The sequence below is a fragment of the Drosophila subpulchrella genome, unplaced genomic scaffold (genome assembly GCF_014743375.2).
Source record: "Drosophila subpulchrella strain 33 F10 #4 breed RU33 unplaced genomic scaffold, RU_Dsub_v1.1 Primary Assembly Seq380, whole genome shotgun sequence".
Classification (NCBI taxonomy): domain Eukaryota; kingdom Metazoa; phylum Arthropoda; class Insecta; order Diptera; family Drosophilidae; genus Drosophila; species Drosophila subpulchrella.
The window spans coordinates 589,169-603,841 of NW_023665602.1; the positions used below are offsets into that span (position 1 = coordinate 589,169).

The following is a 14,673-nucleotide window of genomic DNA, read 5'->3' on the forward strand; positions in this document are numbered from 1 at the left end:
GGGCGCTTATGGGCCTTACAATGGGCGTGGGAAACATGCTTAGATAACCATATTGACAAATCAAATACATTTCAGATTTATGGACCTTAGAGTGGTCGCAGGTCCCAACAATCTACATGATTTCATAAGAACGCGCAGACAGCCATGACTAGATTGACTCTCCCGTTGATCGGATACGCTTTCTTCTATCTTTTCATACTTTTCAACGCATGAAATATTGGTATATTATCGATATAAATAAATATAATATAAATAAGTATATATTGTAGTATGCACTTATATCGAATATCTACTGTACCAAGAGTACTTGAAACAAACACACTGTAACACTTTGTTGCATTGTTTTTATAAACAAAAGGCTCGGTCAAAAACCCTAAGTGGCCGAAACATGAGTCGATCGGCGCGCTCAAAGAAAGTGCAAGTGTCAGCATTCTGTTGCACACGCCGGCCGCTCAGCCAAACTCAAGTACATACACATGCCCTCGCGCTCCAGCCAAAGAGAGCATAATTAAATACACTTTATACACATAAGATATACATAGCCATCTCTCTGCCGCCCAACTGTAAGCAGCGCAGCAACGAGAATTAGGCTTACTTAGATCCTAAGGCAAATTGTAAAATCAGAAACAACTTGACGTTGGAAGCGGCATTAACGCTGCCCCAATCATGCAAACCAAATAAATAAAGAATATAATAAAACTATGTGTTCTCAATAAATGGATAAAGATTATTAACATTTCCAACACAAGGAGTTTCACACAACATGGCGACCGTGACTTTGGTCCTAAAGGATCTGGACCTGGATCTGGACATGGATCGGGACTTCGAAAAATAAAACAGCAACCAAGGCGACAGCAGCAATCAACAGCAGCAAAAACGGCAGCAACAACAAGAACAAGAGAGGAAACGCAGTGAGTAGAGTGTGATGTGTGCCAAAAGAAGTGGCGTGGTCAAAAGATTATAAGCCAGAAAGGCTCATCTACTGAAGCTGCTCAACAGCGGCAAAGCAATACAGTGAAACGACTCGGTAAAAATACATGCCGAAGTCGAATACCTAAAAAATTTGATATCAGAACGAAAAAATCAGACCACAGCTACAGCCACATCCACCTACCCTGTAATCCAAAATATTTCAAAAAATAAAAACACATTGCCTCCTCCAGGAAAAGTTGCCATCCCAAAACTAAAGAAGACGTGCCCAGATGACTGCGAGGGACCACTGTGCTCCCCGTTCTGCGTGTACACCTGTGTAGCCAGCACCGGTGCCCCACCATGAAGTACACCTGTGCAGCCAGCACCGGTACCAAGGAAGTGTGAACCGACAGCGCTACCAAGAGCGCATAATTTTTTTATCTTTGCACTGCGTTGCAAAAATTTTTTTAATTGCACTGCGATGCATATTTTTTCATTTATTTTATAAAAACAATTGTAAAAATTGAGCGACATAAAAGTTGCCCGATTAGAGTATGGCCTGAAAACCATACACAAAATAGGCAGGAAATTATATGTAAAATATGATAATAATTGGTCAAAAACAAAAAAAGTAAAATCAAAATTAATAATATTAAACTAGTTGTTTATGAATAACATTAACAACATTTACGAATTGATTCAAAAATCAAAAGAATTTGACAGACCAAGATATATATTAAGAATACCAACCCCAAAGATGGGTTTAATAGATACAAAAACAGTGGATTCCACTGCATATGTTATTAATAAGGTAGAATCAAACCCCATAGACTTAGAATTAATTCATACATTGCTTATAATAATTGTTGTAATAATGTGCGCAAACTGTTTCTATAAACTTTATAAATTGCACAATAAATGTCTAAAAAAAAATATATGAGTCAGGCAAATGATCTGGACAAAATTTAAACATTTTGGCACAAACAACATTATTATAAAAATATTGCTGTATTGAAATTTTAAAAAGTTAAAGAAAATGGAATAAAATACAAATAAATAAATAAAAACAAATTAATTAAAAATGGCTACGCTAAAAGCAATTGCAAACACATATGATAGGGACATCTATTTTAGAGAAAGAATTCTGCAATTAGTTGCACCAACTTCAGTAAGCATTTACGAGTTAGAAAACTTATATGTCGAAACATTTAATTTAGATGCCTCTCCCCTAATTCATTGCACAAGCACCCAAAAGGCAATTGTCCTATCAACGATCCCAGGGGTACAGGTTAGATCAGTAGTAGACGAACACCCAATACTAGGTAAAACAATAGTAATGATGGTCTTCAAGAAATAATTCATCTCCACAATATAATGGAATGGAATGAATTATACAAGCAGCTAAATAACATAAAAGTTGACTTTGACAAATCATATAAGTCACTTACTCAAAACAGGCCAATTCAAAAGAATACCATTAAAAAACATGTGGAAATTCTAGTAAAATGCTTTAATGAAGCACGAATACTAATATATGGCCAGAAGGAAAAATTAAATCAAGATCATTGGTCCCAAGTATCAAAATTTTTGATCAGACTACGATATAATTTAATATCAATTAAACAAAAGTTTAAGTTGGACATATCGGTACCAACTATACTTAACACCTCCCTAGCAGTTGAAACTGGTGATGAATCGGAATCAACAAAACAAACTGACAGTGACCAAATAGAATCAGAAGACCTTACAGAAACAAATACTAAAATAGAAGAGCAAGATTTAAATAATCTTACAATTCCAGCTGTTTTAATGTCAGATCTGGATAATTCTACAGATTCTGATGATAATTCCCTAATAGAAAATAAAATAAGAAACAATATCACAATGGCACAATCTAATATTGATTTCATTAACACAGCATCCAAACTTATACCAGTTTTCGATGGTAAATCTGAAAACTTAACAAGTTTTATGGATGCATTAGAAATAATAGAATCAATAAAAGGCGAACACGAACAATTAGCAGTTTCAATTATAAAAACAAAGCTAAAAGATGTCGCCAGAAATCTAATCGGAGATGAAACAACAATAGCTGAAGTCATTTCCAGATTAAAAAACAACGTCAAAGGCGAATCTGTAGAAGTGTTGTCAGCAAAACTGATGAGCCTACAACAACGCAATAAAACTGCCAACCAGTACACACAAGAGGTTGAGCAGATGACGAAATCCTTAGAAGGTGCATTTATAACAGATGGCTTATCCCTAGAGTTAACCAGACGTTATTCCACTCGGCATGCAGTGAAAGCAATGACTAAAAATTGCCAAATAGATAAGGTAAAAACTATAATGCAAGCCGGTACCTTCAATACAATGAATGAAGCCATATCCAAATTTGTAAGCAGTTGCACAGAAGCAACCGGACAGCCAAACACTGTCCTATATTACAAAAATTACCCGCAGCGCGGTGGAAATCGCGGTCGAGGTAATAATCGAGGTAATAATCGAGGTAATTATAACAATACCAGATATTATCAGAATAACGGATATAATCAAAACAATGGTTATAACAGAAATAACCAAAATAACAATTATAACAGAAATAACAACCGTGGTGGAAACACCAGCGGCGGAAACAGCGGTGGGGGAAACAACAACCACAATAACAATGTTAGAGTGGCGCAAACAAATTCGGGAAACTACCAAACACCTTTAGATACACGACAGTAAACAACATCAAAATTCACACTTTAAATCTCAGTCAAAATACATTTGTCACTTTCCCGAACGTAGCAACAGGAAAAGAATTAGTTCTCTTACTAGACACAGGTGCGGAAATATCCTTATTGAAGGAAAGTTCTGATAATTTTCAAAACATTCAAGATAATTACATCATAAACATACAGGGTATAAGTCAGGAAGTTACAAAATCAAAACGCTTAACTTCTATTGAAATTCAAACTTCTAAGTACATAATTCAACATGATTTCCATATCGTAAATATGCAATTCGCTATTCCATGTGATGGAATACTAGGAATCGATTTTATCAAAAGATACAACTGTCAATTAGACTTCAAGCCGTCTGAAGACTGGCTTATAATAAGACCAAATAACCTAAAATATCCAATTTATGTTCCAATAGCATACAATTCTGGCAACAACTCCCTAATTCTGCCAGCAAGATCCCAAGTCGTCCGAAAAATCGAAATAAATTCAGAAGAAGACAGTGTATTAATTCCGAATCAAGAAATTCAGCATGGTATCTATATCGCAAATACCATAGCAACAGTCCAAAATGCATATATAAGATTACTAAATACTACAAACACAGATCAAGTAGTCTATATCAAAAACATTCATCATGAACCACTTTCAAACTACGACATAGTAAAAACGAACTTAGAAGACAGACAAAAAATTGTATTATCCCAACTTACAAAATACTTCCCGCCTCAATTCAATAAACAACTTACAGCATTATGCACCCAGTATAGTGATGTGTTCGGACTAGAAACCGAATCGATCACTACCAATAATTTTTATAAACAAAAGCTGAGATTAATTGATGATGAACCCGTATATATAAAAAATTATAGAAATTCTCATAGTCAACAAGACGAAATTCAAAAACAAGTCCAAAAACTCATCAATGATGAAATAGTGGAACACTCTGTATCACCTTATAATAGCCCACTTCTGTTAGTACCAAAAAAGTCACTTCCAAATACGGAAAATAAAAAATGGCGATTAGTAATTGACTATCGTCAAATTAATAAAAAACTCTTGTCTGATAAATTTCCACTGCCTAGAATCGATGATATTTTAGATCAACTAGGTAGAGCAAAATACTTCTCATGCCTTGACTTAATGTCAGGTTTCCATCAAATTGAACTGGAAAAAAGTTCACGGGATATAACATCTTTTTCAACAAACAATGGTTACCATTCGGTTTAAAAATAGCGCCAAACTCTTTTCAAAGAATGATGACTATAGCTTTCTCTGGATTAGAACCTTCGCAAGCATTTCTTTATATGGATGACTTAATAGTCATAGGTTGTTCCGAAAAACATATGCTCATGAACTTAACTGATGTTTTCGAGAAATGTAGGAAACACAACCTGAAGTTACATCCTGAAAAATGTTCATTTTTCATGCATGAAGTCACTTTCTTAGGACATAAATGCACAGATAAAGGAATCTTGCCCGACGACAAAAAATACGACGTCATTCAAAATTATCCAGTCCCACATGATGCGGACGGCGCTAGAAGATTCGTTGCATTTTGCAATTATTACCGACGTTTTATAAAGAATTTTGCTGAATACTCCCGTCACATAACTAGATTATGTAAGAAAGATGTAAAATTCGAATGGACAACACAATGTCAATGCGCTCTCCAGAATAACAATCACAGACCTAACAAATATACAAACAAGTAATAAAATTCTGAAAGTCACTACCAGAAACCAAAGTAGACAGAAATCCTGCGCATGAAAAGATCAAATAGAATTGCATAAGCAACCTATAGAAAAAGCTTCAAAGCCCAACGTATGAAGTCATAAACAATGATGAAGTACGTAAAGTAGTGACCTTGCATGTAAATAATAAAATGTGTTTATTTAAGCACGGAAAGAAAATTACAGCAAGTTATGATGTAAGCGATTTGTATACTAATGGAACCATTGACTTAGGTCAATTCTTTCAAAGGCTTGAAAAGCAGGCCGGTATTCACAAAGTCAGCCAACTCAAAGTGGCACCGTGGGAAAATATCTTTGAACTTGTTTCAATTGATAATTTTAAAATTATGGGCAATAAAATATTGAAATCATTGAGAGTAGCGCTACTCAACCCGGTGACCGTAATAAAACATAATAAAAAAAAAGAAGCTATATTGTCTACATTCCATGATGATCCAATACAAGGTGGTCATACAGGCATTACAAAAACCTTGGCCAAGGTCCAGAGACACTATTACTGGAAAAACATGTCCAAAGACATGAAAAAGTACATAAAGAAATGTCCTAAATGCCAAAAGTCGAAAACGACTAAACATACAAAGACCCCACTAACTATAACCGAAACTCCACAACGAGCTTTTGATAGAGTAATTGTAGATACTATTGGTCCACTTCCAAAATCGAATAATGGAAACGAATACGCAGTAACACTCATCTGCGATTTAACTAAATACCTAGTAGCTATACCTATACCAAATAAAAGTGCAAATACAGTAGCAAAAGCTATATTTGAAGATTTTATTCTAAAGTACGGTCCAATGAAGACGTTCATTACCTACATGGGAACAGAATATAAAAATTCAATTATTGAAGATCTATGTAAATACTTACATATTAAAAATCAGGTTTTATTGAAAAATGAAACAGGAAATAAGTTAGATTCGAAATATACAGGTCCTTATAGGGTAGAACAAATAGGAGATAGAGATAACATAACTATAATAAATAACAAAAATAAAAAACAAATAGTACATAAAGATAGATTAAAAATGTTTATTTCATAATTGCATTTAACATGGCCATGTTTAGAAATACTTATGAGTGTAACCATGTTTAGAAATACTTTTACACTCCATGTTTAAAAATACTTCTTCTTTTAATACGTATATTATTCCCAATTCCATTATCTTTAAAAAAAAAATAAATAAGAAATTTAAAAAAAAAAAAGACTAAAAACAAAAAAAAAATAAATATTCCCTTAAGTAAAATATATTAACAAAATAACTTTATAATATTACGTTATTTTTCAAAAGGAGGGAGATGTAGTATGCACTTATATCGAATATCTACTGTACCAAGAGTACTTGAAACAAACACACTGTAACACTTTGTTGCATTGTTTTTATAAACAAAGTGGCCGAAACATGAGTCGATCGGCGCGCTCAAAGAAAGTGCAAGTGTCAGCATTCTGTTGCACACGCCGGCCGCTCAGCCAAACTCAAGTACATACACATGCCCTCGCGCTCCAGCCAAAGAGAGCATAATTAAATACACTTTATACACATAAGATATACATAGCCATCTCTCTGCCGCCCAACTGTAAGCAGCGCAGCAACGAGAATTAGGCTTACTTAGATCCTAAGGCAAATTGTAAAATCAGAAACAACTTGACGTTGGAAGCGGCATTAACGCTGCCCCAATCATGCAAACCAAATAAATAAAGAATATAATAAAACTATGTGTTCTCAATAAATGGATAAAGATTATTAACATTTCCAACACAAGGAGTTTCACACAACAATATAATATAAACCCTTCAGTTCCAAAAAAAAAGTTTCACTTGTGAATCACCTTGGGAATCACCTGGGACATGTCCTCGTGCACAAGTGAAGAACAAGTGACGCTCCATATAGAAAATTGTATGGGATGTCCGCATTTTCACAAGTGAAAATTCAAATGAAAATTTTTCGAAGTCCTACGGGATTTCACTTGTTCCTTATACTCATTTTTCGTATGGCCTGTCACGTGCCGGTGACTCGTCCCAAGTGAATCACTTGGGAAAATCAGAATTTTTCCTTGAGTTTTCACTTGTGAAATCACTTGCAAGGGACACGTCCCAAGTGAAACACTTGGGAAAATCAGAATTTTTCCTTGAGTTTTCACTTGTGAAATCACTTGCAAGGGACACGTCCCAAGTGAATCACTTGTGAAAATCAAAATTTTTCCTTGAGTTTTCAATTAAAAAAATATAGAATTTAAAATACGTACATATTTAATTTCATTTTAATTCATTTTAATTATATGGTATTATTTAGATTTTCAAAAATTGTACAATTATTGTTTCTGTTTTTTTGCTTCGTAAGCTTATTTTTAACGTTAGACATCGCCGTTCTTAAACCTTTGTCCGGGTCCTCTGAATCCTTGGCCAACGCTCCTGAAAAAACATATATTTTATTTGTTTAATTGTATATTTACTTTTTATAGCTGTGTTGCAGAATTTTTATTGGCACAAAACATTTCGTCATCCACTTTCGGCTAACGGAACCCATTGAATACCTTTAAAATTTACGTACTTTAAACTAAGATCAATGCACAACATCTTAAACTTAATGTAGCACTTACCTGACTTTATTATATTAACTAAACGATTAAAGTAACTCTGCTGCGCACCATTAAAATTGATGCTTCCCTTTCAATCACTCAAACAGAATGCACCAAGTCTTCTCACCCCTTTACTAGATTTCTTTTGTTTTCTCTTCGCTGTTGGCGCGTGCCACTGCACCTATACCCTTTCTAAAGTGAAATATATCCGACTATATAGTTTTTACTTCTTAAGTAACAAATACAATATGCAATTTTATAAAAATGTTAATACTAATACTACTTATGTTTTAAATATTGAAATCAATTTTAACGGACTAATTTTCTATAATTACACTAAAAAAATATATTGTAATAAAAATGTATAATAAGTAAACATAACATTATAAGTAAATCCAAATTACTTAATTTTACTATAATCAAATAATTTACTTTTATAAAACAATATAAGTTGTATATTTTCGATACACAATAATGCTCCTAAGATATTAGGGCATTCACATGTCGCTGCTCCACGAAAATTTTTCCGCCGAAATATTAGTCGCTAGCCGAACATAACGGAGAGACGCAAAAAAAAATAACGGACCGGACGATATTTGTCTCTGCGAGCGCGGAGTGCAGGCAGATTATAAGACAAGAAAGAGAGGGAAATATCCGAATATCTGCCTCTCTTTGTTGCACGATCGTTTTCGTTGACAGTCTTCTACGCTGCGCCGGCTGCTCTGCTAACGTCAACAGCGGCACAGCGTTTTAGGCACAAAAAAAGCTTTTTGACTTGAGCCATGTCACCGCGTCCCTACTGCAGAACTGAAGGGAATATATATATAAAAGTTTCTTTCCATTTGAAGAACTTATACATTTTGGTTTGACAAAGTTGCACAGTCCACTTGCTATAAAATCGAGTCGTCCTTAAATTTTATGTAATATTGAAATTAGTATCAAAAATTGTTAATTATTGATTCATTCTGTTCAACATGACGTGCCAATAACGTTTGGAGATTTTCTCAGCATGGATGGGAGAGCTCATTTCCGCTACCTTCAAGACCGCGGGGTTGTTTTGGACAAGCGGAATTGTCCAACCTGCTGTACCCCATGCAAAATAATGGAGGATGATGGAATGATAATGTGGGTTTGCCGGCGACGGTTCAGGACGAAGAGCAAGTCATATGATCTATGTTTAATATGAAATCAAAACATCGTGTAAGTACAAATAAAACAAGAAAGGAAATTACCTTCGACAAGGCTAAGTTTGTATACCCTTGCAGTTATAATTATTAAATTTAATTCGAAATTCTTCAAAAGACAAAAAATTAAATTTGCAATAGTATAAAATAATATGTCAAAAAACAACGAAGTTATAATTTGTTTCTTATTATTTTCCAACCAATTTTCCGATCGTTCCTATGGCAGTTATATGATATAGTCTTTACTTACACGATGTTTTGATTTCATATCACTGTGGACGGCAGCCCACGTAGTGACGAAGCGCACCAGGAGGGTGTGCGGAGGCGACTACTATATATACACGAAGAAATGAAAGTCTACAGTTATCGTCCGATTGTTTCGAGTGATACATCAATCAAAAGGTATTGCAAAAACTAAAGGAATTGCATACCAAGACTTAATAAAAAAAACAATTGGTGTGGGAGAAAAAGTGGTGTAAAAGTTAAAATTTGGAAAGTTTGATCTGTTGGGGCCGGTGGGAATAATTACCCCCCGCTATCAACCTAGTTGTATTCTCAATTAAAATACGCGTCGAATGACACCTCAACTCTCAAAATCGGATGCTCCTTAAAGTAAAAAAAGCTCAAAAGTAATACGCAAAACAAGATTTTCGGGGTCCTCTCAAATTGCAAATTTTATTTTGTTTGTCAGTTTGTCCCAAAACATTATTTTAGAGTCCTGAAAAATCTAGACGATATTAAACAGCTCAATATAAGAAACATTAGTTCTACCACTTTTGGAAAAACTAGCTAGTTTGGCGAGAAAACAGCTATAAATAGCTTAACTTTGTATACCCGTAACTTGTGAAGTACTGAAGCTACAGGCTTGTGCTATACGTCGTTAGCAAAGTATTTTGAAATACTATGTACGCCTTTAAAAACAATTTTCTAAATACCACCGTTTTAAAATTATGGACCAAAGTTTTTCTTATTTAGATTCTTTTTAGTTTTTTCCTGATTTCTCAAAATAGGCCTTAATGATTTTAAAATAAATTTAAGGTTGTATAGCCCTTGAGATTTTTCACATTTTGACATACGACACATTGTTGTAAAAAGTCTCGTTTCAAAGTTAATCAACAAAAATGGCCACATTTACCAGTTCAGAACATCTTGCACTGCGTGAGCATTGACCTTTTTTGTGCGTATCCAAACTCTATTTGAATGTCCTAGAAAATTTAAGACGATATTAAACAGCTTTATATAAGAATCTTTAGTTTTTTTTTAGTTTTGCTACTTTTGGAAAAACTAGTTAGTTTGGCAGAAAAGCAGCTTTAAATAACTTATTTAGTACACCCGTAACATGTAAACTACTAAGGCTACATGCTTGTGCTATGTATCTTAAAAAGGAATTTCGAAATACTTTGTACGCCTTTCGAAACGCCTTTTATTTCTTCTCTGCGTTAAAAACTTCTGACGTAAACTAAGCTTGCACTCTTTTGAAACATCCGTTTACACTGTGAAAAAAACTTTAAATGTGATGTTCATTTTTAATTTTTATACCCGTTACTCGTACAGTAACAGGCAGAAGGAAGCGTTTCCGACCCCATAAAGTGTATATATTCTTGATCAGGCTCACTAGCCGAGTCGATCTAGCCATGTTTGTCTGTCCGTCTGTCCGTATGAACGCTGAGATCTTGGAAACTATAAGAGCTAGGCTATTGAGATTTGGCGTGCAGATTGAGTGATTGAGTGAGCTTCTTACGCAGCGCAAGTTTGTTTCAGCAGAGTGCCACGCCCACTCTAACGCCCACAAACCGCCCAAAACTGTGGCTCCTACAGTTTTGATGTTAGAATTAAAATTTTAGCTGAAATGTATTGTTCTCATCAACACCTATCGATTGACCTAAAAAAAAGTTTGCCACGCCCACTTTAACGCCCACAAACTTCAAAAAATCAAAGATAGAGAATTGGGATATCATATTTAGATTCCGTAGCCTTGTACGCAGCGCAAGTTTGTTACGCGAATATGCCACGCCCACTCTAACGCCCACAAGCCGCACAATCATGTGGTGCCCACAATTTTCATGATAGATACAAAATTTTAACTGAAATGTATTGGTCTCGTCAATACCTATCGATTGATCCAAAAAAAATTTGCCAAGCCCACTCTAACGCCCATAACGCTTAAATCTGTCTACCGCCGGTAGGTGGCGCATTTAAATCTCGCTTTGCTGCTTGCATATCTCCATTTCCCTTTGGTCCCTTAAGCTGAGTAACGGGTATCTGATAGTCGAGGTACTCGACTATAGCGTTCTTCCTTGTTTAATATTAATTTTTAATTTAGGTACACTAATGTGAAAACTAACATGACTGTGGACGGCAGTCCACTTTGTGACGAAGCCCATTGCATCACTGCTGTGATGGTCCGATCATAACTAGTGGTACAACAATCAAAAGATATTGCAAAGCCCAAAAGGATTGCATACAAGGACTGCAACAATTTTAATTCGTTTGGGAAAAAGATCGGTGAAAGTGTAAAAGTAAAAATTAAGAAAATTGAAGCTGTATGAAAATTAATTATGTGATTGATGTTTAAAGCCTAGTACTCAGGTCGGCTAAGAGTTTCACTAGTCGAAAAATCTTATTCTTTGTAGTGTTACCGAAGTTTTCAAAGTTCACCCGCAATGCATGTAGCATGGTCTTACTGTCAAGCAGCTGGGCTTGTTGCCGAACGGAAAACAAATCAATTGGAGCAATTTTAAAAAGAGTCTGCCGGTGCACAAAGAAACTTAAATAAAAACAAGAAAAGTAGTTAGCTTCGGCTTGCCGAAACTTGCAGCTATAATTATTAAATTTAAAAACACAAAAAATTATTTTCCCAATAGTATAAGATAATATGTCAAAAAACACCGAAGCTATAATTTGTTTCATATTATTTTCCTACCAATTTTCCGAAGCTATAACTTGATTCATATTATTTTCCTACCAATTTTCCGATCGTTCCTATGGCAGCTATATGATATAGTCGTCCGATTTTGATAAAATTAAATTCGAAATTCCAAGCGTTGGAGGTTATATGTTGAAAAACACCGAAGCTATACTTTGTTTCATATTATTTTTCCACCAATTTTCCGATCGTTACTATGGCAGCTATATGATATAGTCGTCCGATTTTGATAAAATTAAATTCAAAATTCAGAACTAATTAAAAAATGTTATTTCCAAGCGTAGGAGGTTATATGTTAAAAAACACCGAAGCTATAATTTGTTTCATATTATTTTCCCACCAATTTTACGATCGTTCCTATGGCAGCTATATGATAACAGTCGTCCGATTTTGATAAAATTAAATTCGAAATTCAGAACTAATTAAAAAATGTTATTTCCAAGCGTAGGAGGTTATATGTTAAAAAACCCCGAAGCTATAATTTGTTTCATATTATTTTCCCACCAATTTTACGGAAGCTATATGATATAGTCTTCCGATTTTGATAAAATTTAGTTCGAAATTCAAAACTAATTCAAAAATGTTATTTCCAAGCTTAGGAGGTTATATGCTAAAAACCACCAAAGATATAATTTTTTTTAAATTTGTTTTTCTTATTATTCCTATGGGAGCTATAAGATATATGTTAGTTGTCCGATCCGATCCTGCAAAAGATATAAGTCTTTTGGGAAAGTTTCAGCCCGATAGCTTTAAAACTGAGAGACTAGTTTGCGTAGAAACGGACGGACAGACGGACAGACGGACATGGCTAGATCGACTCGTCTAGTCATGCTGATCAAGAATACACTGCGTTGCAAACTTCTGACTGAAATCAATATACCCTCTGCAAGGGTATAACAAGGAAGAACGCTATAGTCGACTACCTCGACTATCAGATACGCGTTACTCAGCTAAAGTTACCAAAGGGAAATGGAGATATGCAAGCAGCAAGGCGAGATTGAAATGCGCCACCTGCCGGCGGTAAACAGATTTAAGCGTTATGGGCGTTAGAGTGGGTCAATCGATAGGTATTGACGAGACCAATACAGTTCAGTTAAAATTTTGTTTCTAGCATGAAAATTGTGGGCGCCACAGGATTGGGCGGCTTGTGGGCGTTAGAGTGGGAGTGGCGTATTTGCGTAACATACTTGCGCTGCGCACAATGCTACGGAATCTAAATCTGAGATCCCAATTCTCTATCCTTGATAGTTTCCGAGATATCCACGTTCATATTAACGATTTTTTGAAGTTTGTGGGCGTTTGTGGGCGTAAAAGTGGGCGTGGCAATTTTTTTTTTTATCAATCGATAGGTATTGATGAGAACAATACATTTCAGTTAAAATTTGTATTATAGCATCAAAACTGTAGGAGCCACAGTTTTGGGCGGTTTGTTAGCGTTAGAGTGGGCGTGGCACTCTACTGAAACAAACTTGCACTGCGTAAGAAGCTCAGGAATCTGCACGCCAAGTCTCAATAGCCTAGATCTCATAGTTTCCGAGATCTCAGCGTTCATCCGGACAGACGGACAGACGGACATGGCTACATTGACTCGGCTAGTGATCCTGATCAAGAATAAATATACTTTATGGGGTCGGAAACGCTTCCTTCTGCCTGTTACATACTTTCCGACGAATCTAGTATACCCTTTTACTCTACGAGTAACGGGTATAATAAATGAAATGTTCAACGAATGTTTTTACTTATGTAAATTATAAGTTTAAGGCTTCCTTCTCACGGATGCTTCGCCATCTTTCCCGCGCCATCTGTAGTCCAGCTCCGAGTCCCAACAGGCTGGCCAATAATGGCTGGTGATGGCTCCTCCAGCTGTCCCTTAGTGGGCGACCTTATTTTCTCCTCCCTATAGAAGCCGGCGCGTCGTCCATCTCCGCTTTAGCTGGTGGAGGTGGAGTCCACAATGGAGAGCTCGTCGGAGCGATGTCCCATGTTCCTTCCCACTGGGATTCTCCAGCGCTTCAACTATTCTGCGGATTTGCCCTGTTATGGTATTGCTTCCTGTCGGTTAAGTCCCACAATAATTGGCAACAGCTTGGATTAGGCGTCCTTTTTCATCTGCACTGACCTCCTTTAACCGTTTTTGGGGTTTTTTTCCATAAAAACACCGCCAAAGATTAAATTTCTTAATCTTTGGGCCGCGGCTAACAGCGTTCATCGAAAATTCACTCGCGAAATCTGGTATTTTTTCTGGTATTTCCTTAGCTCATCTGAGTACCGCGCTGAAAAACAGACCCGACGAAAAGCCTTAGCCTCCTGTTTGCCTCTCGCTCACTCCTATGGTTGGCTTGCGGTTTTCGTCGATGTGAGTACTAGGCTTAAAACAAAAACTTCTGATATCAAACAAAAACACCTCTTAACAAGGTAAAAATCGCACCTTCAGCCAGCAAAAGTTCTGATATCAACTTTTGTGACGAAAATGTATTATACGATCTACAAAAAAAAACCAATTTCTTAATTTTTATACTCTTGCAGAGGGTATATTGATTTCAGTCAGAAGTTTGCAACAGAGTGAAGGAGACGTTTCCGACCCCATAAAGTAT

General features: G+C 35.7%; 1 protein-coding gene across 1 annotated transcript in view; it reads left to right on the forward strand.

Moving 5' to 3' along the window:
• Positions 1-9,069: 9,069 nt before the first annotated feature.
• The window catches only part of LOC119561878 (cholesterol 7-desaturase), a gene marked incomplete at its 3' end in the record, with an annotated part of 28,991 nt that continues 23,387 nt past the window's right edge, over positions 9,070-14,673 (forward strand). The window contains exon 1 of the mRNA XM_037875353.1: positions 9,070-9,169. Coding sequence (XP_037731281.1) covers positions 9,143-9,169 — 27 coding nt within the window. The remainder of the gene's footprint in view (positions 9,170-14,673) is intronic.